At 46.6% G+C, this 25,644-nt stretch overlaps 2 protein-coding genes and 2 long non-coding RNA genes across 9 annotated transcripts; 2 read left to right on the top strand and 2 right to left on the bottom strand.

Annotated features, from left to right (window-relative positions):
* Nucleotides 1-2,811: 2,811 nt before the first annotated feature.
* On the bottom strand, nucleotides 2,812-8,627 carry LOC132534974 (uncharacterized). 4 transcript variants are annotated; one of them, XR_009546739.1, is made up of 2 exons: nucleotides 8,491-8,627; nucleotides 2,812-7,850 (listed from the first exon to the last, which is right to left on the bottom strand). It is a non-coding gene; the product is annotated as an uncharacterized LOC132534974 (long non-coding RNA). The 4 variants fall into 4 exon arrangements; XR_009546738.1 differs by having other exon boundaries at nucleotides 2,812-7,910; nucleotides 8,491-8,582; XR_009546737.1 differs by having other exon boundaries at nucleotides 8,446-8,572.
* On the top strand, nucleotides 3,851-8,997 carry PANX3 (pannexin 3). Its single transcript, XM_007520660.3, has 4 exons — nucleotides 3,851-4,031; nucleotides 5,113-5,255; nucleotides 7,603-7,817; nucleotides 8,358-8,997. The coding sequence occupies exons 1-4, from the start codon at nucleotides 3,851-3,853 to the stop codon at nucleotides 8,995-8,997; spliced, it is 1,179 nt and encodes a 392-aa protein (XP_007520722.1).
* Nucleotides 8,998-9,027: 30 nt separating this feature from the next.
* On the bottom strand, nucleotides 9,028-12,790 carry LOC132534973 (uncharacterized). The gene is made up of 3 exons (XR_009546735.1): nucleotides 12,723-12,790; nucleotides 11,879-12,113; nucleotides 9,028-9,389 (listed from the first exon to the last, which is right to left on the bottom strand). It is a non-coding gene; the product is annotated as an uncharacterized LOC132534973 (long non-coding RNA).
* Nucleotides 12,791-12,853: 63 nt separating this feature from the next.
* Nucleotides 12,854-23,976, top strand: TBRG1 (transforming growth factor beta regulator 1). Of its 3 annotated transcripts, XM_060179845.1 has the most exons (10): nucleotides 12,858-13,198; nucleotides 15,165-15,235; nucleotides 16,157-16,389; nucleotides 16,943-17,079; nucleotides 17,359-17,505; nucleotides 19,409-19,506; nucleotides 19,731-19,841; nucleotides 20,263-20,405; nucleotides 21,260-21,439; nucleotides 23,105-23,239. In XM_060179845.1, the coding sequence occupies exons 1-9, from the start codon at nucleotides 13,049-13,051 to the stop codon at nucleotides 21,403-21,405; spliced, it is 1,236 nt and encodes a 411-aa protein (XP_060035828.1). In that variant the 5' UTR covers nucleotides 12,858-13,048; the 3' UTR covers nucleotides 21,406-21,439; nucleotides 23,105-23,239. The 3 variants fall into 3 exon arrangements, with proteins under 3 accessions (XP_060035829.1, XP_060035828.1, XP_007520721.1); XM_060179846.1 differs by lacking the exon at nucleotides 21,260-21,439 and having other exon boundaries at nucleotides 12,854-13,198; nucleotides 23,105-23,976; XM_007520659.3 differs by lacking the exon at nucleotides 23,105-23,239 and having other exon boundaries at nucleotides 12,859-13,198; nucleotides 21,260-22,010.
* The last annotated feature ends 1,668 nt before the right edge of the window (nucleotides 23,977-25,644 follow it).

The following is a 25,644-nucleotide window of genomic DNA, read 5'->3' as shown; positions in this document are numbered from 1 at the left end:
AAAAGCATAAGTTTTTAAAAAATATTTATTTACTTATTCCCTTTTGTTGCCCTTGTTGCTTTATTGTTGTAGTTATTATTGTTGTTGTTACGGATGTCGTTGTTGTTGGATAGGACAGAGAGAAATGGAGAGAGGAGGGGAAGACAGAGAGGAAGATAGAAAGACAGACACCTGCAGACCTGCTTCACCGCCTGTGAAGCGATTCCCCTGCAGGTGGGGAGCCGGGGGTTCGAACCGCAGAAGCTTTTTTTTCTAATTAATTTATTTTTGGATAAAGACAGAGGGCAGTTGAGTGGGAAGGGCCTTGGCTGAGAGGCAGAGAGAGTGAGAGAGACCTCAAAACTCCATCAGCACGTGCAAAGCTTCCCCCCTGCAGGGGGGGGGGCCTTGAACCCGGGTCCTTGCACATTACAACATGTGCGCTCGGCCAGGTGCGCCACCTCCAGGTCCCCAAAACGCAAACTTTTCAGAAGTACAAGGCGACGCCCGGACACGAGCCACCAGTAAACACTGAGCGTAAGCAAACCTGTGCAGGGCGCGAATGGCGCCGGAAGCACAGGGTCGCCTCTCCGCCGCGAGGCCCCGACGCCCAGGGGCGCTCGGACCCCCAGCCTCCAGCCCGGAGGCCGCAGCCACCCCAACCCCCGTCCGCGGGGCAGGTTCCCGCGTCCCGGCGCCCGCTCCTCTGCGCGCGGCCCGGCCTGGGCAAGATGGCGGCGAGCAGATGCGCCACGGCGCTCACGGACAGGGCGCATTTCGGGGCCTTCCTAGACCCCCAGCAACCTCCACACCACACCACACAGCACGTGAAGCTGAAACTCACACTCGCCTGTGGCACACGCAGGGCTGAGAGAGCATCTCCCAGCCTGAGGGAAACCCTTAGCGGAGGCGGAGCTGCGGCAGCCTAGGTCCCCAGCATCTGCCGCCAAAACAGAAGCCACGTGGGTCGTGCACGTGACTGTGTGCTCGTGCATGCAAATGACCCACGTGGACGCAAAGGACGCACCTGCACGCCCAGGACTCACGTGGGCACAAGGCCACGTGCTCTCGCAAGCCCAGCTGCTGGTGTTTCTCATATCCGTGTTGCAAAAGCCTCTTTGAACCGCTTTCATCAAGCACAAGCAGTTCAAATGTGAGCCAGTCGTGAAACATTATTACATGTCAGTAACTTTAAAATAATAATAGTAAAGGGTTGGCTGCCTGGGTGCTGGCACCATGGATAGATAACAGCGTTGGACTCTCAAGTGTGAGGTTCTGAGTTTGATTCCCAGTGTCATATGTGCCAGAATTTTATCCCATATATTTATAAATAAGTAAATATTTTTATAATTAAGTTAGGGAAAAGATAGTGTAGTGGTTCTGTGGAATGTCTTTCATGTCTGAGACACCAAAGGTCCCAGGCTCTTTTTTTTTTTTTTTTCTTTTTAACTCCAGTCACTAGAGCTCGGTGCCAGCAATATGAATCCACCACTCCTGGCGGCCTTTTTTTCTTTTTTTTTCTTACCATTTGATTCAATAGGACAAAAAAGAAATTGAGGGGGGAAGGAGATGTAGGGAGAGAGAAAGACACCTGCAGACCTGCTTCCTCACTTATGAAGCATCCCCTAGTCAGGTTGGGAGTGGACGCTCAAACCAGAATCTTTGTGCAGGTCCTTGCCCTTTGTATTATGTGCACTTAATCTTTGTGCCACCTCCTGGCACCCACCAAAGGTCCCAAGTTTAATCCCCAGCACCTCCATAGAAGTGGATGGCAAAATAAGTATTAAAAATTAAAATAGGTGGTGGTACATAGCATAATAATTATGCAGACAGACTCAGGCCTGAGTTCAATCCCCCACACCACCATAAGCCAGAGCTGAGCAGTGCTCTAGTAAAAAGAAAATTAAAATTAATTGAAAAATAAAAATAAGAATTAAGTTTCATAGTACCTGGTGGGGGGGATGCTTGAGCTGACAGAACACTGGACTTGCATGCCTTCTGGTTCAAGCCCCATAGAATGGTGCTCTGCCACCTCCCCATGTGAAGTTAATTCATATGAAATAAATTTCCTTTCTACTTTGTTGTAAATTTAAAAAATTAAACTAAATTCTACATGCCTAGCTTCACAACACTACTTCATAGATCAAGAATGTCAGGTTCAAAATTAAAATCCTAACTCCTATCTAACCCAGGAAAGCCCCACTACAAATTCCAATTCCACATGTGAACACTCTAATACTTCTAAATCCATCTACAACACCCCACCCCCAGGAGCCATTCCTTTGGTCCAGGGATGCACAACAACAGCATAAACCCCCTGACAGGATGAACCTGATGAAAAGAAAAGTCCCACAAGCCCTGGCCATAGGCCGAGGCTGTGAGGACAGGGAACTAGGACATCCAGGGTGTTGACAGGGAGCTCTATAAGAAGGTGCTCAGGCACTATAAGGGTACATCCTCTTGGTCCCACAGATTCCATGCCCAGTGGGAAGAGCATGGCCATACTAAGCAGGAGGGAAGGCCAAAGTCAGGGCCCCTTTTTTTTTTTTATTATTTTCCCTTTTGTTGCCCTTGTTTTTTATTGTTGTTGTTGTTGTTGTTATTGAGGTCGTCGTTGTTACACAGGACAGAGAGAAATGGAGAGGGGGGGAAGACAGAGAAGGGGAGAGAAAGATAGACACCTGCAGATCTGCCTCACCACCTGTGAAGCAACTCCCTTGCAGGTGGGCAGGACCCCTCTTACCAGTCTAGGGACAGCCCAAAAGAGCACCCTGGGCCCCATGTTTGCTTCTCCACATACCCAACCCCCAGATTATAATAAAAACAGAAATGTGCATATATTTTACAGTCTACAATGCACCTTCTAATACAATAAATCATTTTCTAACATTTATTTATTTTAATGAGATGCATGGAAGAGAGAGACACCAGAGCACTGATCAGCTGGCACTTTGAAAGTCTTCTTACCCCACAGTAAATCCTCTTCATCAGCATTCATGATCCTGCAGAGAACAGCTCAAGCCCATCTGACAGGTGGAGACACTAAGCTGAAAGCAACTTGTCAAAAGCCATACAGTAAAACAGTCAGTGAGCACTGTGGGTCCCCAGTGGAAGGTCTTTCCTCTAGATCTCAAAGGATGTGTTCTTTCTACTCTTGAACCCTACCACCCAGCCTGGCCAATCTAGAGAACTAATATGGCTTACATAAATAAATAAAAGGTAAATATATGGAAATTATAAACATGTGGCTACATTATAAGTATGCAGTCTGGGAGAAATTGAAAAGAGAGAGAGAGAGAGGCAGGAGAGGGAATTTAACACCAAAAACAGAACAGTTTATGGGAAAGAGCCTGAACCCAGAGGAAAAGTCATGACTGGGACAAAGAATGCTATGTAGCAGTTGTGATCCTAGCTGAGACTTGGGGGCTCCCTTCCCACCCCAAGCCACAAAATGAGGGCCTTCCACACAGTTCAGCAATCTCCACCCAAATTCCACACCAATTACAAGGGGTGGGGGTGGCTCCATCACGCTCCTTCTCTCCACCACCCCCCAAAAATACTTTATTAATGAGAGGGCAGCATAAAGCCACAGGACTCATCTGCTTGGGGGCAGCAGCAAGGCAGCAGCAAGGCAGCTGAGGCTGACACCCGACCCTGGGCCAGAGGACCGAGCTTGGCCTCCCTCTAATTACCAGGAGGCCTGGCAGGGGTCTGGTTGGTTATTTAGAGACCTGACCTACTCCTGGCACAGACACATGGGGGCTGGGGCTGCACATACATCAGCTCCAAGCCAGCTGCTCAAGGGTGCCATCTCCTCTCTCCACTGTCCTGGAACCTGCCTGCTGCCTCTGCACCCCAAAACAGCAGCATCATGTCACTTGCACATACAGCTGCTGAGTACATGCTTTCAGATGCCCTGCTGCCAGACCGCAGGGGCCCTCGCCTCAAGGGACTGCGCCTGGAGCTTCCCCTGGACCGGATGGCCAAGTTTGTGGCAGTGGGCTTCCCCCTGATGCTGATGTCCCTCGCCTTTGCCCAGGAGTTCTCCTCTGGTGAGTGACTTCTAAGACCCAGATCGTAGGTTAGGTGCCACTGAAATCCCAGCCTGTGTGGGCTCCAAAGTGAGACAGCTCCCACCAGCCTGGGCATCCCGCACAGGGCACAGCACACCTGAGTGTGGGACTCAGGCAGAGCAGAGCCACCCACTACTTTAGTCTCTGAAACTTTACAGCAGGAGATATTTTTGCTTTAATTTCAGTATTCTTGCATGCCATTGCAATAATTAAACTTGCTTTTTGATTTTCATATGAATGAACAGATAGGGGTCTCCTTAATTGTCTCAGGAATGCTAAAGGCCACGCTTTAAACATGTCTCTTCCTAGTGCTGTTCCCTGCTCCCATCTCCAGGGTTCCTGACCTGATGAGAACACAGTGAGGGAGGGGCAACAGACCCTTCCAGACCACCAACATAAAGTTCACAAACACATCTGCCTCATGTTCTAAAGAGCTGGGTGAACTGAGCAAGTCTCTTTCCCTCTTAAAGAGAACTGGGGGTTTGGCTTTCTTTTCTGGCTTCCTGCCAGTCTTTCCAAAGATTGTTACTCAAGGAAGTGGGTCAACTGCCTCTTTGTACACAAGATGGCGAGTACTGATCCCCATTTCTGCCTCTTTTCCAGAGAATGAATATAGCCAGAGACTTTCCTACCAAGTCCATGTAACCTCCAAGCCTCACAAAAGTCAGTTGCATAACCATTACACTCTCTCCTCTGCACCAGGAATTAATCCTCTAAATGTTAGACCAACAGCTACCAGCTCTCTGGGGCAGGATCCTGCAAGCCCTCTGGCACCAAGGGCAGGAGAGTAGGCAGCAGGGCACCCAACTGCCCACCTGTCTAGGAGTAAACAGGACCAGCAGGTGATATCAAAGACAACTTGAAGCAAGGATAGGTGATATGCCACCCCATGCTGTGGTGACAGGGACCCAGAAAACTGGAACCTGGGTAGAAGAAAGTTCCAGCACATCCATAAAGGGCATAGTAGTGTGGGTGGCCCCTGGGAATCGCTGATCTGCTTGTGTGTGGAGTCCAGCCCCCCAGGAGGTGTGGGCTGCCTCACGGCTGTGTTCTATTCCAGGGTCTCCCATCAGCTGCTTCTCTCCTGGGAACTTCAGTGTCCGGCAGGCAGCCTATGTGGATAGTTCCTGCTGGGACTCACTGGTTCACCATGAGCTGGAGGAGTCTGGCCAGTACAAGACAAGATCCCTCTGGCCTCACAAGGTAAAGGGGAGGCTGGGGCTCAGGCCACAGGTTCAAGTGGCACACAGCTGCATAGCTGAATGCTCTCCTACCTCCTGGCCACCCACTCCACTCTGTGTCTTGGTCACGGGCTTCATGTTCCCTGCATTCCTTAGACAGCAGGTCATGCTTGCCGGCTCCCTTTTATTTGATCAGAGCTGTGGTTGGGGGTTGCCTTACTCCCTGCAGCCTTGCATTTAAGGCAATCCCTGTAGATCATTATGTTAAAGCCGTGTTTAGCTGTTAACAAGAAACGGAGGACCAGAACATCATGCTTGCACATGCAAGCCAGGGATTGAACCAGGGTCTGGCACTTGCAAGTGTTGTGTTCCACCGCTGTGCCACCTTCCTGTGTCCTCTGGAAGCCCTCAACTGTCGGTATCTATAACCCTTCCTCTAAGACTGGTCAGAATTCTCAAGAAGAATCATTTGGTTCTTAATCTGTGCAGGGCGCAAGATGTAATAATGAGCCCAATAGCACAGTTTTAAGCAGCTTTTAAAGGGTTATGGATGTAGCTCAGTAGTGAGCATGTCTTGTATGTTTGACGCCTGAAACCACATATTAGAAAATAAGTAGGGACCTGGTGATGGTACCTCCAGTAGAGTGCAAATGTTACCCTGTGCGAGGACCTGGGTTCAAGTCCCTGTTTGCACATGTATGTGGGGGGAGGGGAGCTTCACAGACCTGCAGCAGTGCTGTAGGTATTTTCTCCTTCCCTGTCTCTCCTCCTTTTTATCTATCTGTCTCAACCTCTACCGAAAGCAAAAGAAAAATAATACAAAAATTAAAAGCTGGGGGTTGGGCGGCAGCGCAGCTGGTTAAGCACACGTGGCGAGAAGCGCGGGGACCCGCGTGAAGATCCCAGTTCCAGCCCCCTGGCTCCCCACCTATAGGGGGGTTGTTTCACGGGTGGTGAAGCAGGTCTGCAGGTGTCTATTTTTCTCTCTCCCCTCTCTGTCTTCCCCTCCTCTCTCCATTTCTCTCTGTCCTATCCAACAACAAATGACATCAACAACAATAATAACTGCAACAAGGCTACAACAACAAGGGCAACAAAGGGGGAAAAATGGCCTCCAGGAGCAATGGATTCATGGTGCAGGCACTGAGCCTCAGTAATAACCCTGGAGGCAATAAATTAATTAATTAATTAATTAATTTAAATAAAAAGCTGCTGGGAGCAGTGGATTCTTCATGCAAGCATCAATTCCCAGCAAGAACCCTGGTGGCAGGCGCTGGGTGGTGGCACAGCAGTTTAAGCTCACATGGCGTGAAGCACAAGAACCCGCATAAGGATCCGGGTTCGAGACCCTGGCTCCCCACCAGCAGGAGGGTCGCAAGCAGTGAAGCAGGTCTGCAGGTGTCTATCTTTCTCTCCCCCTCTGTCTTCCCCGTCTCCCTCGATTTCTCTCTGTCCTATCTGACAACAATAACAACAATAATAATAACAGCAATGATAAACAACAAGATCAACAACAAGGAAAAAAGTAGCCTCCAGGAGCAGTAGGTTTGTAGTGCAGGCACAGAGCCCCAGTGATAACCCTGGAGGCAATAATAATAATAAGTACCTAATTTTAAAATAAACAAACACCCTTTGCAAATAGAGCTTTGGCTGCAGGCAAAATAGAGGGCCCGACCCTGTGAAGTATAATGACTATGATAAGCAAACAGGCAGCAAAGGCTATTGTCTCAAGGAGCCCATGGTGTGAGGACTCAATGCTCACACATATGTCAATGTCAACTAAAGACAGACTGACCAAAAACAGCCCCAAAGAGCAACAAGAAGTGCCTGAAGGCCTAGGTTTCTCACCCAAGGAGCAGAGGTGAGGAGAGACTGAAGAGGAAGCAGGGAAAGTGAGGCAAAGGAAATGGGGCCCTCCTCCCCTCTGGAGGCTCCAGGGAAGTCAGCCTTTCTGGGGTCCCTGGCTGGAATTTGAATATTAGATGGGTCTGGTAGACTGATGAAAAGAAACTGGAGCAATCAGAGGAATAAAAGTGGAAAGTGAGAGGAGGCTCTTTCCCTCTGGCTGTGTCTCCAGTAAACCACCCAGGCTCAGGAGCAGGAGGCAGGCCTTGTGTGGTGCTCACACCCTCTCCCTTCTTTACTCTTTAAGCTGCCCTCTCTTTCTAGAGTCTAATACCAAGGCTGACCCCAGATGGGAAGGGTGGAGTTGGAGAGCGTAAGACATGCATGCCCTCTCTCCTAGGCCTCACAATGTGCAGATGGTCTGATGATGATGGAGCCTAAGGCTCCGGCCTGTGGTACTCCCTCCTCTGAGTCAGGAAATGTACCCTGAGCCCGGCCCTCAGCTGCCTCTTACCTGCCCGCAGGCCCTCCCTTACTCCCTGCTGGCGCTGGCCGTGATCATGTACCTCCCGGCTCTGCTGTGGCAGTACGTAGCTGTCCCAGGCCTCAGCTCAGACCTGCTATTCATCATCAGTGAGCTGGACAAGTCCTACAATCGCTCCATCCGCCTGGTGCAGCACATGCTGAAGACCCGGCAGAGGAGCTCTGATCCTCATATCTTCTGGGACGAGCTAGAGAAGTGAGTAGAGGCTTCCTCTCCTTCAGGCAGCAGCTGGTGGGGCACAGCAATGCTATCTCAGCAGGGCAGTCTTTAAACTCCCCTCTATGGCATCTGTCTCAAGAAAACGGAGTACTTAACATGGCATTTCATGGGACTGGGGTGGGCTGGGGTAGGGTGGCAGTTGTCTGGCACAGGACTTGCTTGCAAAAGGTCCTAAGTTCTATCCCGGACACCACTAGCAGCCAGAGATGAGCAATGCCCAGGCCCAAAGAACACAAATAACTTTCTAGCAGAGGAGAAAGCACTCTGCCTTCAGTTTACAGATAATACATGAAGTCACAAAGGGATGAATCACATTGATGGAGCACTGAGACACACACACACATTTCTTTTTGGGTGGACATGGTGGTTATGCTCAGAGGAAGCAGATTTTCATGTGAACCCAGAATGTCCTGATAGCTGCACAGATGAGCTATTTCCCCGCATGAGTCACCTTGAGACTTAGGATGTAGTCCCCAGAGGGCCCTTCTGACCTGGCCTCCCTTTTCCTTTGCCCAGGGCCCGAAAGGAGCGCTACTTTGAGTTCCCCTTGCTGGAACGGTACCTGGAGTGCAAGCAGCGCTCACACTCCCTCGTGGCCACCCACCTCCTGAGGAACTCCCTCCTGCTCCTCTTCACTGCAGTCGCCTACCTGTACCTGGGCCACTTCCATCTGGGTATCTTCTTCCAGGAGGAATTCAGCTGCTCCATCAAGTCAGGGCTGCTTGTTGAAGAGGCCCATGTCCCTGAGTTCATCAACTGCAGGCTGACCTCTCTGTCCATCTTCCAGATTGTGAGTGTCTCCAGTGTAGCCATCTACACCCTCTTAGTCCCTGTGATCATATATAACCTCACACGACTTTGTCGGTGGGATAAAGGACTGCTGTCTATCTATGAAATGCTCCCAGCTTTTGATCTCCTCAGCAGAAAGATGCTGGGGTGCCCCATTAATGACCTCAATGTCATTCTTCTCTTCCTTCGGGCCAACATCTCTGAGCTCATCTCTTTCAGCTGGCTGAGTGTCTTGTGTGTGCTTAAGGACACGACCAGTGAGAAGCACAATATCGACACGGTGGTAGATTTCATGACTCTACTGGCTGGCTTAGAACCTGCAAAGCCAAAACACCTCACCCACCGAGAGAGAGATGAAAGCCCATAGTGAAGACATCAAGGAGCAGGAGACCATATAGAAGGTCAAATATCTTTCTCTTTCCTCACAAGCCTCACATACCCATATACAAGTGCACCCACATTCAAATTGCTAAGCTTAGGGTCAGCTGAGTCATACTCCTGTATCATGTCTTCTTGAAAGAAAGGAAATACCACCAACACAAAAAGAAGAGCTGAAACACAGCTGAAGACTTAAAGAACCAAAGCTTTAGTTCTAGAGCATTCTCTGAAGGTTGGAAGAAAACTAAAATCAAAGTCCAGGCATTCCACATGGCAAGAAAGTTCTAAAAACTATGGAGACAGACTCACCTTGCTATATACAGAAGGACTATATCCATGGTTCTTCATGGCCAGTTAATCCTGAAGAGCAGCTGGGGCAACCTGGTAAGAGAATCAAAAGAAAAAAAAAAAAAAGGAAAGTCCTAGAAAACTGTTTGATGTGATCAAAAATCCTAGTGACTTTCACAGCTTGTCTTATAGAAATTATGCCCATTTCCCAGACCATGTACGGTCTACTAAGTTAGCCAGGAGTTAATGGTGGCAAAAACTTGTAATCTGCTCTCAGAACTAAGGACAATCAAGAATAAGGCCAAAGCCACACATCAGCTATAGGTGGAGACTTGAGATATACAGAGTTATACTTTCATCATCTAAACCAAAAACTCTAGACCAAAACTAAAGATTGAGATTATGGGCCTTGGACTCAAGCACAATCCTTAATAGGCTCAGATGTGCTTTTAATGCCCAGGAAATGGATACTTTAGCTAAATACCCACCACTTAGAACTAAACAAGGTAGATTATCTCTTCTTGGTCTTTAACTCCCATTGCTGGGCCTTTATTTTGACTTCAGAGGTCATGATCAGCCCACTATACCACTATGTCTCTCCTTTAACATTTCTTTTCATAATTGTATAGTATATACTTCTTCAGACAATGTTTGCATAAACCAATCAGAGCCTTCCTCATGCATATAAGTAGAGAAATGATGTTGCTCCTAATAAATTCAGATAAGTTTACCTAAAAGAAGCAAAAGGGCTAATATACAGAGACTCCCTGTAAGTATCCTATTGTCACTGAGTAGAAGTCTTTTCTGTTGATATACTAGATGAAATCCCTGCCAGTCTTTTCTTGCCTCTTTCCATACATTCTAATCAATTACTTATACTTCCTATACTACGCATTATGATGAGCCTTTGAATGTGTGGTCCCCACCACCCTCTGCTTTTGCTTGGGTTGACTATTGCCCTCCTTCATAGTGTAACTTAACATTTTCCTTCAAAGAAGCCTTCTCTTCTCTCTTTCCACTTCCTGAAACTGGTGCTGCCATGTCATGTATAGCTACCTTTGAGATAAAGACCCTCTCTGCTGTATTACTATGGCCCACTTATTTGCCTGCCTTTTCCTCTTAAATACATTTCCTACAGGTAGTGTCATAGTAGACATTAAATGAATATTCTTCTAAATACATAACTAGACTGCCCTGAAATATTACATTAGTTGGTGTAACAAGCCTACCTAGCTTCTAAAGAACTCTGTATGAGGGGTACTCACTGCAGACTCTTGTGTACTTCTGCTTTCTTAAATTAAAAAAAAAAAACCCTGTATGGAGAAAAACAAACAAACAAAAAAACCTGGTGCCTGAAGATTCATTTTACAGTAACTGACAATCAAGAAGTCAAAGGTCAATGGGAAATGTAAACAGAGTATACCAGAACTGGAATATGCAGAAGCCATTTAAAATTATGTTTATAAAGGTGTCAAAAGATCACTGTGAAATGAATATAATAACAATAAGTGAACAAAAATGAAATATTCAGTATTAAATTTATATGAATGAAAATATTTAACAAAATTCACTAAATATGTTCAAAGTGGATGACTACATGTGACAGCATTCAGGGCTTTTAAAATATTTATACTGGGGTTGGCAAAATACCTCACTTGGATAGTGTGCTGCTTTGCCATATAAGAGAGACCCAGGTTTGAGCAAAGCCCCATTACATTGAAGGAAGTTTTGGTGATGTGGTCTCTTTCTCTCTCTTTCTCTCTCTCTCTCTTCCTCTATCTCTCTCTCTCTCTCTCTCTCTCCCTTTCTGACTCTATCTAAAAAAAAAAAAAAGTACTATGTCTTCTAAACTTCTTCAATTTGCATGAAATGGTTTATATTGTAAAATATAAAACATAAATATTTTAATGCAAATAAGGCATATAACAGCATTTTCCTACTAGTTGAAATGAAGAGAAATGAAGTCAAGTCATGAAGTCTACAAGGACTAAATTCAGCTGGACTGCAAATAAGTAGGACATTGTGTGTGTGTGTGTGTGTGTGTGTGTGTGTGTGTGTGTGTGTGGTGGGGGGAGAGAAGGAAATCTCTTCCTATCATTCAGAACTACCTATTTACAGGTTTCAAGATAAAATGCCAGTTTATATAGTCAAAGGTATGAGTATGGATATTTGGTGGACTGAAAGTATTCCTGAAAGTTTTCAAAAATGAATCATAATAACTGCCTTGAGAATTTCTGTAAATACACAGATGAGGAGCCACTCTATTAAAACCCAGCCAGGAACAGTGAGGGCAGCTCACAATTTTTTATTTTATTTTATTTTCAGAAACTCAGGCAGTGTGATTATGGGGGCGGTACTCAGTCCTTCTTGGCCACCGCCTTCCGCATGGTGGCCAGCACCGTTGTTCAGCTCCTCACGCTTCCTCTTGGCGTGGATATGGGTCCCCACCGCTTTATTTATTTATTTATAAAAAGGAAACACTGACAAAACCATAGGATAAGAGGGGTACAACTCCACACAATTCCCACCACCAGAACTCCGTATCCCATTCCCCTCCCCTGATAGCCTTCCTATTCTTTAACCCTCTGACAGTATGGACCCAGGGTCATTACTGGGTGCAGAAGGTGGGAGGTCTGGCTTCTGTAATTGCTTCCCCGCTGAACATGGGTGTTGACAGGTTGATCCATACTCCCAGCCTGCCTCTTTCTTTCCCTAGTGGGGTGGGGTTCTGGGGAATGGGAGCTCCAGGACACATTGGTGGGGTTGTCTGTCCAGGGAAGTCTGGATGGCATCATGCTAGCAACTGGAACCTGGTGGCTGAAAAGAGAGTTAACATATAAAGCCAAACAAGTTGTTCACTAATCATGAACCTAAAGGCTGGAGTAGTGCAGATCAGATCAAATCGATGGGGTTTACAGTCAACAATATTTATACCCCTTTCCCATATTAGGGAGCTACTCTCTTCCTTGATCCAGCTTTCTGATCCATTTCCAGCCATGACATCATCTCCCCAGACAGTAACTTGGATCCTCCTGCATATCAGATTCCAGTCTCAAGTAAAAAAAAAACAACAACAACAACAACAACAAAACTAGTATAGCCACAGGCCCTTTGGGATTTAACTAAAATATGCCCACTAGCTATCTACAGAACGGAGACCCCCCCCCCCAACTCTTAAGGATTTATTGAGTGGCTACTACTAGGCACCACTGTGGACCCAGCCCACAGCAAAAACCACTGGTGCTCCAGCAACACCCCTGCGAGCTGCGGAGGGAGGCCAGGAAGGCGGGCCCGGCTCTCCCTGCATTCGGGGGCACCTGTCTGCACCCCGGGGGAGCCGGGGGTGAACGGAACGGGCTAGACGCTGGCGGCGGGCAGAGATTTTCGATTCAATAACATCCAGCTAAGGGCAGAGGGGCGGGTCACAAGCAGTTAGGAGGTGCCTCTCCAGCTCACCGACGTAGCACCGCCCCGCCGCCCCGCCCGGAAGTTGTACCCGCGACCCTGTTGCTTGACTTCCGGCCTGGGCCGACTTCCGGGGCAGACGCGGAAGCGCTGCGAGAAGCGGAGGGCCGAGCTCGGTTACCTGGCGTCTGACCCTGCCGTCGGCCTTGGCGAACACTCCTGGGAGAACGAGTTCTGCAGGCCCGCTTCCTCCGACCCAGCCCGGACCAGACCGGCGCGCCTGCCCGCCGCTCGCCCCCGGAGCCCATGCGGGCCGCGCTCGGGAGCCCCCATCGCGGGGCCAGACCATGAGCCTGCCGGGCGGCCCGGCCTCCCCGCCGCGGACCCCGCCGCAGGCCGGCAAGGCCAGGATGAAAAAGCTGCCGAAGAAGAGCCAGAACGAGAAGTACCGGCTCAAGTACCTGCGGCTGCGCAAGGCGGCCAAAGCCACGGTGTTTGTGAGTCTGTCTGCCCGTCCGCCCGCCCGCCCGCGGCCTCTCCCGGCACCGCGCCCCTTCCCAGGGTGACAGCTGAGTGCGGGCGCGGCTGGGTGCGGGGCGGCGGCCTAGCCTGGCCGTGGCCACTTCCCGCAGTCGCTCCGATCTGTCCCCTCGTCTGCAGAGGAGACCTTCTGCCTTGCAGAACTGCGAAGATGAGCTGAGATATAAGCAAACCTCTCGCTACCGAGAAGGTGGTCCCCTAAGTCTTAGACTCCGCTTCTGCCCCTGACCCCCCGTACTGGAGGAAGTCATGGTGAACAGGACAGTTTCCCCTGTGCACAGCTTCTCATCCCCTTTGATAGGTGTATGCACACCACGCTCACCGGCTGCTGGCACCTCCACCGGAGGACGCTGGGTCCCGACCTACTGAATTCAGTCCCTTCCTGCCTCAGTCTGCAGAACTACACTACACACAGATCGCCTTAAGTCTCGCCCTGTATTGTATTTTCCCTTTGTTTCTTCGATCCCACCTGAGTGAGCTCATCCAGTATTTCTTCTCTTGGTTTATCTCAACACATTTCCAGCAAGTTGAATCCAAAAATGTAGCAAAAGAAAAAAAAACAATCATTTCTTACAGCTGAGTAATATTTCATTGTGTATACACCACAACTTTCCTAGCCACTCATCTGTCCTAAAGACAAAAACAAGGGGCCAGGTGGTGGCGTACTCAAATGAGTGCACATTACTATCCACAAGGACCCAGGTTCGAGCCCCCCCCCGCCCCCCCCACCACCTGCAGGAGGGAAGCTTCACAAGCGATGAAGCAGATCTGCAGGAGACTCCCTATCTCCCCTCAATTCCTTTCTGCCCTATCAAGTTAAAAAAAAAAAAAAAATCTAAAAAGATCTATGTACACACCTGTATCCACACCAGCACTATTTACAACAGCCAAAATGTGAGTGTCTTCATCAGACAGAGAGGATAGAGAGAGGGAAAAACACCACAGCACCAAAGCTTCCCACAGTGCCGTGGGGACCAGGCTTGAATCAGGACCATCCACATGACAGAGCAGGTGCATTATCCAAGTGAGCGATCTCGCCAGCCCTTGACCTCTTCTTACCAAAGGCTGGCACATCTCTCAGCTTGTTTGTTTTTTAAGCAGTTTAAGGTAAATTGTAGAAATTAAAATATGAATTTCAAAAGCATTTGTTAAGCACTTGCTCCATACATAGAAGAATATGAAAACTAGAATTAGAGGACTTGATACCTAATTAACTATTACGTTTCACTCTCTACATGTCAAAGGGACCTATAAATAGGACCCTATGGTATTACATGGATTTTCCAACAAAAACATTGTTTTTGTGTTTTTTTTTTTTTTTAAGAGAGAAAAAGGGATATTACTTTGAACATTGAGTATGCATGAGGGCCCACTTAGGAACCATCTTGACTGGAATTTTTCCTTCAGATTGATGTTTGGCCAGTTAATTGGGCCATCAGTAAGGAGCGTGTTTGAAAGCATATTAAATATGGTATAAGGCTGGTGATGTTTTTTAATTTTCTTTAAGGTTCAGAATGCTCAGGGTGCTTAGGTTGGTTGTGTGAGCTCCCCAAGAGTCGAAGAACTTGGGAACGGCCATCCTTGAATTATATGGACTGAATGCAAGCATCTGTGGGTTTCAGCAGTGTGCCCTGTTCTCAGCCAAAGGCTCCCTCCCCTTAATCTTGATTTCCCTGGCCCTCATTTATCACACTTGGTAATACTTCTCTGACTTCAGTAAAGTAGGTGTTACCTCACCCATAGTAGAGCTGAGCTCTACCTTTTCCAGTAGACTCTTTTGTGGTTTTTCTGTAAGGTAAGCTCACTCTTCCTTCTCACCCAGCATCACAGACTGGTTTGGTTTGAAATGGAGCTCCTCTTCCCAGCACCACACTTGATCTGTCATTCTTACTTATGTGACTATGTTCAAAATGTTTCTTAAAGGAAAATGCTGCCATTTGTGACGAAATTGCTCGTCTTGAGGAAAAGTTTCTTAAAGCAAAAGAAGAAAGAAGGTGAGCTAGCTTCCTGTTATGTTCAGATTTTTGGTGAGCGGTAGGGTGCTAATGCTTGGGGGGTGGTGGTTCTGCAGTGGAACTATAGGCTCCTGTTTATACAGCTCACTGGATGCTAATCAAGTGCAGAGAAGCTCCCAACGTCTGGTGTTGCTATCTGTTTACCTCCGTAAACAGTTACTCTGTTGCTCTTTCTCACAAAGTTCTCTTGCCCCGTCTAATCATTAATCCTATTATAACTCCAATTATAAAAGCCAAGATAAAAGAATCTACTTTTCATTCTACAAATGCTTACTGAGCATGTACAGCTCTGTAAGACACAGTGGACATATGCTTATATGCACTTCATGTTGCATTTCCTTCACCTTCCAGCACCCACACAGAGGAGCAAGTGCAGGAGCACTAATGAGTCCTTGTCCTATGGAGTTGTTACTGCCAGGCAGGGATCAGTAAAAACCACACACACATGCACACACACACACACACACACACACACACATATATCTTTTTTTTGCCTCCAGGGTAATCACTGTGGCTTGGTGCCTGCACCACAAACACACTGCTCCTGGAGGCCATTTTTTCCTCTTTTGTTGCCCTTGTTGTTGTGGTTATTGTTGTTGTTATTGATGTCATTGTTGTTGGATAGGATGGAGAGAGGAGGGGAAGACGGGGAGAGAAAGACAGACACCTGCAGACCTGCTTCACCGCTTGTGAAGCGACCCCCCTGCAGGTGGGGAGCCGGGGACTGGAACCGGAATCCTTATGCTGGTCCTTGACCAATTGTGCTTAACTTATACATTTTTTTATGAGTCGGAATACTCAATGCATAGCTCTGATTTTTCCCAGTACTTGAGTAAAACAATGAGTTGAGATAAAAACAGGTGTTCATGCCTCCACTCTCTCCTTTTCTTCTCTGACCAGGTACTTGCTAAAGAAGCTCCTCCAGCTGCAGGCTCTAACTGAAGGGGAAGTCCAAACTCCAGCCCCTGCCCACAGCTCCAGTCTGCCCCTAGCATACAGCGTGGCCAGCTCGGCGGGAGCTAGTCAGGGAGCAGGGCCCATTTCTGGGCTCAACACTGGGGCTGAGGAGCCATTTGGGAAGAAACCCAAGAAGGAGAAAAAAGAAAAAGGCAAAGAAAACAACAAACTGGAAGGTACCTCAGGTGAAGCTGTCATTTGGCACAAGGACTGTTGGCACAGACTAAGTGGTACTGACATGCAGCAACAGATAGACTGGACCACCCACCTCTCAGTCTGCAGCCCTGACAGCCCTGCAGAGCCAGCGGACCAGTGTCCCTGTGGGTGGAGGCATTCTGCTGAGACCTGGCTGAATAGCAGGGGGCAGACTAAGGCCTCCCTCTCTTCTTGTTCCCAACCTGGTCACCTTCAGTCTTTCCTGGAGGCAGGGAAATGGGCTGGGGCCTTTTGAGCACACAGTTGGCTTGGGAAATTTCTAATCTTGTATATGAAATGAGAGGCCTTGTGAAAGCACAAGGCTTTCAAGTCCTCAACACTAGTGTTGAATTGGTTATTCCAGGTGGGTGGGTTAGAAAGCTGCTCAGAGGAGTGGGGGAAAGTCCCTATGCTCCCTCGGCGAGTGTGCAGAGCCAAGCCTGGCTCGTTGCTTTTGGCATCCATGGTACATTTGCCCCTTCCCCTCAGCACTGGGAGGGGCCTAAAGTGGGTGACCCCAGATTTGCGTTTCAGTTCTGAAGAAAACATCCAAGAAAAAGAAAATGGAGGGAGGTGCTCGCAAGCTGGTCCAGCCCATTGCCCTGGATCCCTCAGGACGGCCCGTGTTCCCCATCGGACTGGGGGGTCTAACAGTATATAGCCTAGGGGAGGTGAGTGAGACCAGCGGCACACAGATAGGAGGACCCACAGTCTGGGAAGGGGGTTGACCCTCCTCCCTGGTCCCATTAGCAGCAAGCAGCCCCTTGGCGGTCCAGACCAAACCCAGAACGAGCCTGGTCCCTATGAAACCAGGTCAGTCCCGTCTGCTACACAGCCTGTGAGCTACTCTCTGCAGCCCCAGCCAGAGTGGGGCTGATAGCACAGTGCACTGGACTTGCACATTCTCTCTAGGAACCTCAACAGCTTGCTGGCCACATCTTTTTTTCTAGATCATCACCGACCGACCTGGCTTCCATGATGAGAACACCATCTACCCTGTGGGCTACTGCAGTACTCGAATCTATGCCAGCATGAAGTGCCCAGGCCAAAAGTGTCTCTATACCTGTCAGATCAAGGATGGTGGTGTGCACCCTCAGGTACCCACTCTGCCACAGACTGCTGTTTTTCTCTTAATTACATTCTCCATGACAGGCACGTCATATGTATTGCCTATTTCTGACACTTTCCAAGGTAAGATACTGTATAATCAGCCACTGCTTGGGTACGCCCACGTAAGAGAAGGGATGGGCTTTGAGTTACACCTCTGCTAAGAAGTGACTGGGCTGGGCTGTGGTTCTGTCTCCTCCCCCTGAACCGTGCTGCTTCTGTGGTGACTGTGAGGCCTGATCAAGTCCATTTATTTGTAAAGTGCAGAGCCATAGAGAGGGAAGGTTAGTTGATGCTCTGCCACTTCCCGTATGACCAGAATGGAGGTAGCACGTTCCTGACAATTCTTCAGGACCTACAAGACCTGATGGAAGTCTTGACTTTTGTTCATCCTTGGTTCTACTATGCAAAGCAGTTCATTTTCCCCAACGATCAGTTCTGATCACTGGGAAAACAATAGATGTGTTGAGAGTTTAAGCTTTCCTGTTTCATATCACTAGAAGATGGAGTGGAATGAGGAAGAAAGTCTTACCTTTGGGCAGCAGCTGAGACACCCTTGCATGGGTAATTGTGCAGTGCTCCACCTTGGTTAGAGCTGTAAGGCACACTGAGGGCTCATGGTTCATGCATGCAGTACTTTTCAGAAGATGCTGCAACAGAAAGACTCAATACTGTAGCAGTATGTCCCATTTAAGACACATCTATCAATTTAATGCACATCCAAATTGTAATGGAAATTGATATGCTGGTTCTTAGTTTCCTCTGAAAGACATCACTAACATATTTTGAAATAGCGGGAAAAATAATAGTGTGTGTGCTTAATCCAGTGTGCTCCTATCCACCTGGCTCCTATATTTAGAAAAGCAATAGTCAAGGCCCTTTTTCAAAAAAAAAAAAAAAGTTTTGTTTTGCTTTGTTTTCTCATTAACGTAGATGGACATTATTTTTCAGGTAGACTGTGAGTTATAATTTTCCAGCTATCACTGAGTGAAACCCTTAATATATACTAAATATGTAGGATTCTTGAGTCTCTTCAGATAATGCTATTTGTCTATAACAGCCACTATGACTTTTAATTACTTTAATATTGTTTTATATAATACTGGTTTTTTTTTTTTTCCTCCAGAGTTATTGCTGGGGCTCGGTGCCTGCACCATGAATCCACTGCTCCTGGAGGCCTTTTTTTTCCCCCTTTTGTTGCCCATGTTGTTGTAACCTTGCTGTGGTTATTGTTGTTGATGTTGTTCGCTGTTGGATAAGACAGAGAGAAATGGAGAGAGGAGGGGAAGACAGAGAGGGAAAGAGAAAGACACCTGCAGACCTGCTTCACTGCCTGTGAAGTGACTCCCCTGCAGGTGGGGATCCAGGGGCTCGAACCGGTGTCCTTACGCTGGTCCTTGCACTTTGCGCCACCTGCGTTTAACCCGCTATGCTATCGCCCGACCCCCGAATATTTTTTATTTAGTTAGTTTTTATTGGATAGAGACAGAGAGAAGTTGAGAAGGGAGGGGGAGATAGAGACACCCCTGCATCCCTGCTTCACTTGTGAAGCTTTTCCCTTGCAGGTGGGGACCAGGGGCTTGAACCTTGGTCCTTGTACACTGTAATGTGTGCATTTAACGAGGTACTTGCGCCACTGCCTGACCCCAAGAAAAAAAAATTTTTATAATCATAGAATAAGATGAAAAGTATTCTGTAGTTTGACATGAGAATGTAGAAGCCATAAAGTAGTAGCAGATTTAACTATTAAAAACAAAGAGCTTTTTGTTTAGTTGGATTTGCATTGTATGGTTTTAGTTTCAACTTCATGTTTAAGTGAATAGTTGCACTGTGGCTTTATCTCTGCTGCTTCCTCCTCAAAGACTGGTCTGACTGCTTTTTTATCTTTTTCAGTTTGAGATTGTCCCTGAAGATGACCCCCAAAACACCATTGTCAGCTTTTCTGCAGATGCCTGCCATGAAGAGCTAATCCGGGTTATAAGCGCAACTATGTAAGTTCACCAACACCCTGGACAGACTTAAACAATCACTTTTGGTATGGTGAGGCCTCCCCTGACCCCTGGCCCTTAGTGAATGGAGCCTTTATTTTATAGAATTCTGCATCCTTTGAATATCTTGAAACCTACAGTCAGGAAACTTATTCTGTATGTTCCTAAACATAAATCACTCTGGTCTTATCTCAGTCTAAATTAAAATTTCTCCCTCTCTCATCTAGGGGGAAGCTAACACCCAACCTGCTTCCATCTGGGGCAGACTTTTTTGGGCTCTCTCACCCAGCCATCCACAACCTGATCCAGAGTTATCCAGGAGCTCGGAAATGCGTCAAGTAAGCATGGTCAAACCTGTTCCCTTGAGAGAAGCTCTGGGGCCAGCTGGCAGGGATCTAACCTGGCAGTGACTAGTTTGCTCCTTACACTTACTGAGCTGCTATCATGTGCAGTGCAGGCTTGCTCCTGAGGGAGTGGGTCCTGTTAGCCCCCTAGATGGGGGGCAGGAAGGAGCCAGTGCTCCACCTTATCATCACCAGCACTGCCTGTGTGTGCTGTGGCAGCAAAAGGGTTGGGAAGGCCTGCAGAATGCTGCATCACTAAAGTATCCTGTCTATCTGCTTTAAGTTAATGTGATTTTAAGATATGAAAGAAGTCTGAAGAAAGATTACTTGATCCCTGAAGTGAGATTGGGTTATTGTAGCTAACAGATAGGTATCTTTGTAGTAATGACAATAATGACCGCTTTTGTTCATGCAGTTACCACTGGGTGAAATTTAATGTATGCAAACCTGGAGATGGGCAGTCCCCCCAAGGACTTTCAGAGAATGATACAACTATAAGCTTTGAAGCCTTTCAGGGCCAGACCTTTGATGAGGACCACAGTGACCCCATTCTACAAGGTATCTTGTTGCGTTAGCTTTCTGGGTTGAAAAGTTAGCCTTCTTAGGTAGCCCTCCTCTTTTCATTCATAACTGAGTGTACCCAGAGATCTGAACAATAGCATGACTGCTTCAACTATGGACAGTCTTAGGTCAGGAGGCTCTGTTGTGTATAGAGTCAACCCTCTAGCTATTGCAGGGAGTGGCTTTAGTCATTTTAAGGCTGGGCCCACTGAGAAACCAGGGTTTCTCACCTATTTTCTTTTTTTTTTAATTATTTTATTTATTTGTTACTGGACAGAGACAGAGCAATTGAGAGGGGAGGAAGAGGTAGAGAGATAGACACCTACAGCCCTGCGCACTGTAATGTGTGTGCTTAACCAGGTGTGTCGCCACTTGGCTCCCATCTCGTCCATTTTCTAACCTAAATTCCCTTTCTCTCTCTCTCTCTCTCTCTCTCTCTCTCTGAGTATATATATCCAGAGGGCAGTTTATGGTGCAGCACTAATCTTCAAATGAAATAGTAGGGGTCAGGCCACAGCCTTGGTCCTGCCTTTGCTCCCTGGATTCGCCACCCACAAAATGTTGGAATGGCCAGGGGATTCTACACTTAAGTCATAGAGAGAGCTCTCCAGGCTAGAAGTAAAAAAAACTATTGAAATTCTCATTCTGCCTAATACACTTTACAACCCTAGGTATGTCACACTGCATCCGCCACAATGCTTTTCATTGCAAAAGTAAACACTTCCCTGTCTTACCAAAGGGGCAAATTGAGCTTTCTGCAAGAGTGTCAAGGAACTGAAGGGCCATGTGTGATAAGCCAGTCTCTTGAGCTCACTAGGCAGCAGCAGAACTTAAGGTATTTTTTCCCCCAGGATCCCTGGACCTCCCAGAGCTGCAGCCTACAGCCTTTGTATCTTCTTACCAACCCATGTTCCTGACACACGAGCCCTTAGTCGATACTCACCTAGAGCACTTGAAGTCTCCATCTCAGTGTAGCCCATCGCGGTGCTCAGAGTGAACAAGAAAGGATCAGACGCATCATTTCCATCGTGGTGAATATTTTAACTTAAAAGTACAACTTGGAAAGTATGGAAGAAAGCAGTGAAGACGTTATTAACACATCTTGTGGGGGTTCCTGTGGTGACAAGTTTTCCCTAGGAAAAACTTCAGCTGCTTTATTTTTAGTAATAAATTTATCTTGACAATTCTTATTTTCATCTCATTGCAATCAGAATATAATCTTTTTTGACTTATTGTGCCTGAGGCAAAGTAAACCTAGTTAAACTTCTGGCCACTTTCTCCCCTTGATTCTGATCCTCGTTAAGGAGGCTTACAAGCCAGCCCCTGTGTCCTGAGCTGCTAGCTATTTCATGTCAGCCTTGGGACAGTCAAGATCTACAGTCCAGGGCCCGGTCCATCCTCTTCACTTTGCACACATCTTTCCAGGATCAGATTCTCTCTACCCCTTTCTACATCTTTGTGGTTCCTTACTAGAGAATGCACTTTGAACTAAATACTGAACTGTATAAGAACACAATTTAAATAGAATGTGGTTGGGGACTGGTTCCCATTCTGCATAGCACACTCACCTTGTAAATAAAATCAATGCCACCTTCGATGCAACTGAGTTTGCTGGACTCTGCTTATGACAGTCACATCACCTACTCCAGTTAGTACAACTCCACAGTACCAAGGGAGCACCCCCACTGCCCATCCACCAGGTGCCAGGAGTTGCTGGGAAAGGGGGAAGGGATGGGGACAGCTGGGCCATTCTTGTGTCACAGCCTTTCACTGCTTTCTGGGGCCAGCACAGTGGGATTCGTGTTTTCCTATGAATAAATCTGTCCATCAGAGGGAGGGAGTCAGCATTTAGAGCACTCCACACTAAAGCAGCAGAAAGCAGGAGAACTGGTATTAATTTTCAGACCCTTACAATCTTTTTATAAGTCTGTATAGTTTCACAAAACAAAATAATAAATTTTAGATAATCAGGAGTAGAAAGGGGATTGTTCAAAAGTTGATCATGTTTTAATGAGCTGTTAATCTTTTTCCCTCTGCATACATTGCCTGAATGTATTTCCACATACACAGATGATAAATGCTGCTTGTACCACATTGAACATAGCTCTCCACTGTAGCCTAGGAAAGTAAAACATGATATGATAAAGCCTCACTTCAGAAATGTGAGGTTAGTGTACTGATTACTTTTAGGAGTGTCTATTTTGTAGCTTTCCACTCTGGTACACCAGCTTGAGCAAATACAGTAGCATGCTCAAGGACCCAGGTTCAGGACCCTGGTCCCCCACTTGTAGGGGCAAACCTTCACAAGTGGTGAAGCAAGGCTGCAGGTGTCATCCTCTCTCCCTGTCTTCTCCCCTCTCAATTTTCCTGCCTTAGCAAAGAAAGAAAAAAATAAAAGGAAATGTCCACAGGGAGCAGTGGAGTCATATGCAGGCACCAAACTCCAGCAGTAGCCCTGGTGGGAAAATAAAATTAATGGCACATTGAAAGGTTGGTCTTTAGTTTTAATTGCCGTGTGTACATATGGATAGGAATCTTGTGCATGCATCCCATACATGTATGCTGAGACACAGAACCATGTAGTATGAACCATGTAGTATGATCTTACTATGAATCATAATTTTGAAAAACACTGCCCTAGGTGAAAGTATCTTTCCATCAATTGGGTTGTTAAAAGAATTTTTTTTTGCCTCCAGGGTTATTGCTGGGTCTCGGTGCCTCCACCATGAATCCACTGCTCCTGGAGACCATTTTTTCCCCTTTTGTTGTCCCTGTTGTTGTAGCCTTGTTGTGGTTATTATTGTTGTTGATGATGTCGCTCGTTGTTGGATAGGACAGAGAGAAATCGAGAGAGGAGAGGAAGACAGAGGGGGAGAGAAAGACACCTGCAGACCTGCTTCACCACCTGTGAAGCGACTCCCCTGCAGGTGGGGAGCCGGCGGCTCAAACCGGGATCCTTACTCCGGTCTTTGCACTTTGCTCCACGTGTGCTTAACCCGCTGCGGCACCACCCGACCCCCTAAAAGATATTTTAAATTTTGACACCCTCCTATGTCAATGCGAATGAGGAGAAAATAGGGCTGTGCCTTGGTGGGAATGTTAACTGCTGAACCTCTTAGGAGGATTAAATATAAGTGTCAAAAATTATAAACGTTTACCCTTAAACTTGCTCTTCCAACATTAAGAACTCTGAGGAGATAAGTATGATCTGATGTTTGTATGTGAGAGTCATCACGGTGTTTAATAATGAAAAATTATATTCACTAGTAGGAAATGATTAAAATATGGGGCTCCCACAAACAAATACTAAATCCATATTCAGTTTACACAGGGAAATTACTTGGTTAAAGTATGTTGAGAACACAGCTTATAAAATAATATGCCATGGAGTATGCAAAATATCAATATATCCCATAAAAATTGAATATTCACCAACATAAGTGTTTGTTTCCAAATGATGAATTTTGGAGTAATTTTTACTTGTTTATACTTTCTGTTCATCTTCAGAGCCACAGTGATTATAAATTTCATATCGGAAACAATAAAATTGCATTCATTGGAAAGCAAACTCAATTCTCAGTGTCTCAGAAATAAACTTCCACATGACTTCAATGGATATATTCTCTCCCTAAGCCTACTGTTAACACTGCACTAGTGTTTGGGGGGTGGGGCATGGGGAGGGAGTGAAGGAGCAAATAGACTTGGAAATTTTGGCTACTTTCAGCTGTCTCCCAACCCATATGTGTTTGGGTGGAAGGGGTGAGCAAGGAGATCTACTTTTTCTCAGGAGTTTCTCACTAGCTTCATGATTCCATCAAGCCAAATGTACAGAAGATCAAAGTATAATGTTGGGAGGTCAGTGGATACTAGGAAGTCCTCAGAAGGGTTAAAACTCCTTAGAGACTGCAGAGTTGTTTGGAGTTCTGCCTAAGTAAAATCCTGGCAAAAAACATAGCTACTCCTGGCACTATAGGGGTAGCTTGAGTGTTTCATGGCTTTAGTTCACATAGAGGAATGGAAGTCTTTCTCAAGCTTCAGGGGACCATTTAAAAGCCCATTCCTGGGGGCTGGGCATTAGTGCAGCAGGTCAATCCTGATTCGAGCCCCCGACTCCTCATCTGCAGGGGGTTGCTTCACAAGCAGTGACACAGGTCTGCAGGTGTCTATCTCTCCCCCTCTCTCTCTGTCTTTCCCTCCTCTCTCCCATTTCTCTCTGTCCTATCCAATAACAAGGGCAACAAGAATGGGGAAAATGGCCTCCAGGAGCAGTGGATTCGTATAGGCACACCAAGTCCAAGAGATAACCCTGGAGGCAAAAAAAAAAAAAAAAAAAAAAATTTTAAAGCCCATTCCCTATCCAGGTGTGACTGGATATAAATATATACACACTTAGATACTTTCAGTTCCAATTTCTAATATGAAACAATTCTTTAGTTCCTTTAGTCAGCTGATGAGTATTGCTTTTTTAAAATGTATATTTATTATATATTATTAAATATATACTTGATAATTAAGTATATTTGTGTTTTGTTTTTTTTTTTACCAGAGCACTACTTAGCTCTGGCTTATGGTGGTGCAGGGGATTGAACCTAGGACTTGGGAGCTTCAGGCATGAGAGTCTACATAACTATTATTGTCACATTCCTTTTCTTTTTTGCATAACCATTATGCTATCTACCCGTCCCCAGCCCTGTTTATTTTTTTTAATTGATAAAAAAAAAAATTATTGTCACCAGGGTTATCACTGGGACTCGGGGTCAGTACTATGAATCCAACATTACTGGTGACCACCTTTTTTTTGTTTTTTTTCTATTTGATAAGACAAAAAGAAATTGACAGGAGAGAGGGTGATAGAGATGGAGACAGACACCTGCAGACCTGCTTCATCACTTGTTAAGCTTCCCCCCTGCAGATGGGGAGCAGCAGCCTGTAGGTGAGACTGGGGAGGGGGGTGACCTGAACCTGGTTCCTTCCACATGGTAATGTGTGTGCCATTGCCCAGCTCCCTAGTGTTAGGTTTCAAAGACTTTTCACACTTTGTTCTCAGTACTGACTTTCAGTCTCACTTTTCTTCTTCCATCTGGATTATCCTTTATATTGGCTGATTCTCTTCCCTTTGAAGAGCCAGGACTGACCGACTCTACAGACCTGTTTGCCTCAGTAACCTTTGCTAGCCTGTATTCCAAGGTCTGAGACTCCCTCATCCCTCCTGTCACGGCAGCCTGAGTGCTGTCCC

Source organism: Erinaceus europaeus, chromosome 20 (assembly GCF_950295315.1).
Source record: "Erinaceus europaeus chromosome 20, mEriEur2.1, whole genome shotgun sequence".
Taxonomy (NCBI): Eukaryota; Metazoa; Chordata; class Mammalia; order Eulipotyphla; family Erinaceidae; genus Erinaceus; species Erinaceus europaeus.
Note: the sequence above shows the minus strand (reverse complement) of the source record. Positions and strands in the feature narration are given on the sequence as shown.

Coding starts and splice junctions, on each gene's coding strand:
- TBRG1 (XM_060179845.1), top strand. CDS start 13,049: ATGAGCCTGCCGGGCGGCCCGGCCTCCCCGCCGCGGACCCCGCCGCAG. Junction 17,506..19,408: donor ATGGTGGTGTGCACCCTCAG/GTACCCACTCTG, acceptor TATCTTTTTCAG/TTTGAGATTGTCCCTGAAGA. Junction 19,842..20,262: donor GGAGCTCGGAAATGCGTCAA/GTAAGCATGGTC, acceptor TTGTTCATGCAG/TTACCACTGGGTGAAATTTA.
- PANX3 (XM_007520660.3), top strand. CDS start 3,851: ATGTCACTTGCACATACAGCTGCTGAGTACATGCTTTCAGATGCCCTG. Junction 5,256..7,602: donor GATCCCTCTGGCCTCACAAG/GTAAAGGGGAGG, acceptor ACCTGCCCGCAG/GCCCTCCCTTACTCCCTGCT. Junction 7,818..8,357: donor TTCTGGGACGAGCTAGAGAA/GTGAGTAGAGGC, acceptor TCCTTTGCCCAG/GGCCCGAAAGGAGCGCTACT.